Source organism: Diachasma alloeum, unplaced genomic scaffold (assembly GCF_001412515.2).
Source record: "Diachasma alloeum isolate Michigan unplaced genomic scaffold, Dall2.0 Dall_scaffold_00296, whole genome shotgun sequence".
Lineage (NCBI taxonomy): Eukaryota > Metazoa > Arthropoda > Insecta > Hymenoptera > Braconidae > Diachasma > Diachasma alloeum.
Window position 1 is genome coordinate 728,383 of NW_021680435.1, and position 5,898 is coordinate 734,280.

At 34.8% G+C, this 5,898-nt stretch overlaps 1 protein-coding gene across 1 annotated transcript in view; it reads left to right on the forward strand.

The window, feature by feature from the left end:
* Positions 1 to 2,319, forward strand: part of LOC107039318 (RB-associated KRAB zinc finger protein) — a 3,311-nt gene extending 992 nt beyond the window's left edge. Inside the window, exon 2 of the mRNA XM_015258875.1 lies at positions 1,218 to 2,319. Within this exon, the coding sequence (XP_015114361.1) occupies positions 1,218 to 1,964 (747 nt within the window). The 3' untranslated portion in view covers positions 1,965 to 2,319. The remainder of the gene's footprint in view (positions 1 to 1,217) is intronic.
* The last annotated feature ends 3,579 nt before the right edge of the window (positions 2,320 to 5,898 follow it).

Below are 5,898 nucleotides of genomic sequence, written 5' to 3' on the forward strand. Positions count from 1 at the left end.
ATATATATATATATATATATATATATATATATATATATATATATATATATATATATATATATATATATATGCAAAAACGAATAAGTAGTGCAAAAAAATTAATTGTTTATTGATCGTTTGCCCGGCGAACGCTTAAAATGTTAAAAGTAGTCCAGAGCCTCCAATTGTGGCGCTACAAAGATTTTTTTTTCAAACGTTTTTAAAAAATGTGTACAATAACAATTACAAATTAGTTTTTTAAAATTCAAGTCCTACACACTCCATAGCTAATTTCGTTTTGTTTGATATAAGAATTTGCGTCATTCGTGTAAAATAGGCAAAAAAAACCCTTATAATATTTAAAATACATTTTCATTTGTTTCAGAAACATATTGGGCTTTTACATGAATCATGCAATTTTTTATTTTAAAAAACGCAATTAGCTATGTAGGAGTCGAATTTTAAAAAAATCATTCGTAATTGTTATTGTACACATTTTTTCCACAATTTTGAAAAAAAAAAAAAAACCTCTGTAGCACAAAAATTGGAGATTGGAGTATTTTTAACATTTTAAGCGTCTGCGGGGCAAATGGATAATAAACAATCAATTTTTTTGCGCGAATTATTCATTTTTTGACATATATAATCGATCTTAGGTGTGTGAGAAATCTCATTTTAGTACCCTCCGACTTTTAAAACTTATAGTAGTCTCCCCTTAATTGATCAATTAATTTATTATAAAAAAACGTTGAAGAAAATAAGTAGCAGATAAAAGACAATAATGATTATCTGAAAAGTTTTTTGACATTTTAAACGAGAAGAAAATAAAAATAAAAGTCGAAACAGAACAAAAAAAGTTGATGATAAACAACAATTTTCTCTGTTTATCAAAAGCTTTCTCAGCACTTTTAAAATTATTTTTCAATTGATTCGAGAAAAATTTTTCAATTCGGCAGTTTTTTTTAAATAAAAAAAAAATTTTTTTCATTGCGAAAAATTCTTATTGATCTTATAAAAATATTTTTCAAGACATCCGAAAATCGTTTAAATCTGAAAAACATAATTTTCAAAAAATTCAGAGCAAATTTATAATCGAAATTGCAGTAAGAAAATAAAATAAAGAGTTCATCTGAATTGTTCTTTCCACCATTTTTATCATGATGTTTTTTTAAATAATAAATAATGAAATTCTTTATATACTTATGATGACTAAATGGATTTCCTCCCTCATTCAACAGAAAGAATGTATCGGAATTTGGGATGTCCTTGATTTGACGATAACAGGACCATCGCCACATTGTGACGAGTGTTGGGAAGACACCGAGGTGTGTTTACCATTGGATTACTCCGCCGCTACATTATCACTGAGCGAGCCCATTGATCTATCGACAAAGACTCGCGCCCCGAGTCCACCCAATTATCCCCCACCAGCACCATCAAAAGAAACCAAAGAATTCAAGGACACATTTCTGTACAAAATGCTCACGGATCCACTGTTCGTGGAAAATTTGAAAGGTACCAAAAATGCTGTCACCTACTCCTGTCCATTCTGCAAGAAGCAATTTCCCGATGAGAGCAGTCTCGTGTTGCACCAAAAGCCAGTAGTTAACGAAGTGAATAAGATTGCTTGCTGTGCGTGCAGCAAGACATTTACGCAAAAACGTTACTTGCGTTATCACCAGAGATCACACTCAGAGAGGACCAAGTATACCTGTGACATTTGCACCAAAAAATACTCGAGACAGGACAACTTGACTCGTCACAACACCTTCCATACGAATCCTGACAAATTTCCATGCATTTACTGCGAGCGTACGTTCAGTAGAAAGGATTTGCTGAACAAACATATCAAGGGGCATGAGAATCGCTTCAATTATCATTGCGAGATTTGTGATAAGTACTTTAAGGGGTCGTTGTCACTTGACAATCATCAAAAACATTATCATAAGAAAGTTGGGTCGATTGAAAATGAGTCAATGGGATAAAATATTTTTGATAAATATTGAAAGTACTGAAAAAAGATGAAAAATATTAGGAGTAGATTTTTCATATCTTGTTGATCGAGAAGCTATTTGAATAGGATTCTAGAGAAAACTTATTGTTTATTAATGATCTTTTGTCAAGTAGGAAAGATAAACCAAAAATTGAAGGTGTGTTCTCTCTCGTTACAGTTCAGTTATTGTTAACGACAAAATACATGATCAAAATTCAGCCAAATGTTACGAAAAAGTGTTAGAAAATGATGATGAGCAATATAATTCAATAGTTAAACACCTTATATGTTCATCGAAAAAACGTGAAAAATTCATTCGCCGTAAAATGCAAAACTAGAGCAACTGACATGTGTTACTACATTCACCTTTTTTATCCCTCTCTCCCTCCCCTCAATACCTTTTTGAAAACGAGAACACCCAACCACCATTCCTCTTTGCTTTTAAATTAATGCAATTAAGTCGAGCGTTAAAATATCGTACTTAATTCGCCGTCGGCGCCTTTGTTTCACTGGTGGATTTTCCCAGTAAAATACCCCAGCAGCAGCCCAAGTGAGAGTGTATACGCACAGCCAAGCAGCTATAGCGAAATGCCCAAGCCCTGTGTGTTTCGCTTGTTGGATTTTCGGTGGAGTGCAATACATAATTCGTTTCGTAAGAAATCCATGTGGCTCATACTCAACGGTTTGTACAATGGCATTTGAGCCTGGTTCTCAACCAGCACAAATATACGTATATCGTTTTCACTTCGAAGTTCTAATTATTTCCGTTTCTGTAAATTCAAGCCCGTGTTTGGAATGTTTTTAAAAAAAATGGAAAAATTCTTCAGTAAAAGTGCTTGAGGTACGTCTCAGTAGTCAACACTCTAGAAAAAACTGAGAAATCTCATTCGCTCTTTCTCTCTTTCTCTCTTTTATTCTCATTTTCATGGAGGGAAGAACATATTTTTTTCATATCTTGAATTAACGAACGCGGGAATAATCATACATATGGTAAAAGCAATGCAATTATTCCTGTGAAAGAGAAAAAAAATGTGATTTTTATCTGGGAAAGTTTCATAATTAAAGTGCAGATTTTCTCAAAGAAAATCATGGACATACGACGCTTCGGGCTTGCCACTAACGCAGAACGGTTATATTCTCCCTGAGGGGTGGCGTGAGGGGGATTTTTTCATGTATATTCACATACGAGTTAACGTATATTCTATCCCTTTGATCCACTTAAACCGTATGTCCAGGTATATTTCGTGGATGTGGACTTGACCAAAAATGTAACAAAGTTTGCTCCTCCATCGTGGACCACTGTCACAGAGAAAAGCCAACTGACAGAAATTCTGCGGTCCCTTTTTGGCACGGAGTTACTTTCGAACACGGATGAATACAGTCAGTGTTTCTCAGTGTTGTATTTTTTTTGTTGTTCTTTGCGTGAGGGATACGACGTTATATCCTCTTGGGTTTGGTTTGGACTGGGTCTAGAGGTACTGTACACAGGGGATTTATGCAACGACTGCAATGTTTTTATGGGTTAAACGATGCTTGGAATTCTTATGAGGGATGAAGGATAATATTGATATGAATATTCCTGGGAGTGATATTTCATTTCTAGTTTAGAAAGAAATGGTTCGCTAATTTTTTACAATTGCCGAGCATTAATTATTTCAATTTCTTTCTCTCTATATTATAGAAAATACAAATCGACTTCTGGTGATAAAAATTTGGTACTCGACGTTAAGACTCCACAATTAAGGGTCAAAAAGGTCAAAATAAGGGTCACGCGGGTCAAAATAAGGTCAGAATACGGGTCACGAGAGTCAGAATATGGATCACGAGAATCAGAATAAGAGTCACAAGGCTCGGATTAATGATCACAGGGGTCAAATGAAGCGTCTTAAGGATCAAAATAAGGGTCATGAGGATCAGATTAAGGGTTATGGCGGTCATATGTAGGTCATATGGGGCTTGGCGGTTTTCATCACCAGTAGTCGATCCAAATCGCCTACTGCTGATGAAAATTTGGTACTTGAAATTAAGACTTCAAAATTAAGGATTCGAAACTAAGGACCACAACAGTGAAAATAAGGGTCACAAGAGTCAAAATAAGAATCAAAAGGATCAGATTAGGGTCACAAGGAAAATGAGGGTCATATGGTGGTCATATGACAGTCATGTGTGGTTCAAATGGGGGTCATATGGGGTTTATTAGGGTCAAATGAGGGTTATATAGGGATCAAATGGGAGTGAAAAATGAGGAATAATGAGAAATTTAGAGGGGTTGTACCTCACTATGAAAGGCCTTAGTTGGAGCCTTTCCTGTGAGTACGATGGTTGGGAAATGTTGATCCTAAACTGTTCGGAGCGTGATGTTTTGCTTTTTTTTTTAATTTCTCAGGTGAACTGAGTCTGGTGAGAATGACTACCACTGATATCAGTTATCCAACAACTGTTAAGGATATGCAACTTAAACATCCCCAATTAGATGGACGGAGCGAGCGAAGCGAGCAGGGGGTGAAGCCCCCTAATATTGTTCTAAAAATATTGAAAAATTATCCCTCATATTTTTTTTCAATTCAGAGTCACCATTAGAAGATCATAAAATGAAATCATTCCAGAATTATTTCAGTCACATTTCAAAAGTGCATAACTGGTTTAATGTAGGAAGAAAAGCGGTGTAATTAATTCAAGTAATAATTACTCCCAAAGAGAATGAAGCTCTCATACGAATGAATTTTATGGAAATTTTATGAATTAATTTTTTATGAAAATTCAATCCGTCAAAGATTTATTGAACTTAGTATTTTTTTCTTCCCATTTCCCGTGAGGACTGCCACGAATGGACCAAGGTCATCAACTCAATAGTGAACTGGTTGGATATGAAAATGTTCCGATTATCAGTGATTTTCGGGGAAAACGTCATAGAACATTTTTTGAAGAAACTCGTCTCAGCTACTAAATCATGAAGTTTTAAATATCCCTGAAAATTCAATGAAATTCCAAATTTTGAACAGCTTCGAGATGAAAATACCTAGAAATACTAAAATTCTCAATGAAATCATGAATATTCAGGCCTGAATTATGATGAATTTCAATTAATTGAAAATTCAAAAATATATTTATCGAAATTTTCCCAATGGCTACGAATTTTTAGGGAATAATTAAATTGAAATTCACAGTTCTCATTGATTTTTCCATGAACTTCCGGATTTCCAATCACGAAATTCCTTAAAATTTCAATGAAATAAAAATTTGATAAAAATTTGCAAAAAGTGCACCAGAACGTTTAGACAAAAATTTTTAATAGTGCATATGAACCCCAGGAATTTTGTAACAGCTATTGCCACTAATCACCCCTCCCTCAGACTTCGAGGTCCCAAAAAAATACTTTCTAAGTCTCTCTTAATTAATTGATACATTTCCCGCGAAAATGCTCCACCAATTTCTTCCAAAGATATCAAAGAGAATGAAAAAGAGACATTTTTGAATATTATGTCCCCGCAGACTGGAGAGAGCCACCCAATAATAATTTCATAATTTATTAAAACAAAAATATGCTCCTGGAAATTCTCTTTCTCTCCGCTTTATTTATTTCCTTTTACCTTATTCCATGTTTTGAGAGGCTGTGGTGGGAGGATAGAATCTAAAGAATAAATATTTGATGGGCTAAATAAAGCCAGCGAAAGGTAAAATGCGGTGTTGGATGAGTTCACGTTTGGGGTTAAAAGAGGAAGCGTAGTTTTTAAGAAGTCGGCGTAAGAAAACGATAAACCGCCCCTGTGCGTCTTCCACCATTTCTCCCTTCCCTTTCTCAGAGGAAGTTCAAAAGCCGCCCTCTCTCCTCGACCGTGAAATATCGCCGGAGAGGTTCGACAATTGATTCCCGCGAATTTTCTTTTTTACGTTTTATTTTAATACCACCAGAAGCGTTAATTATT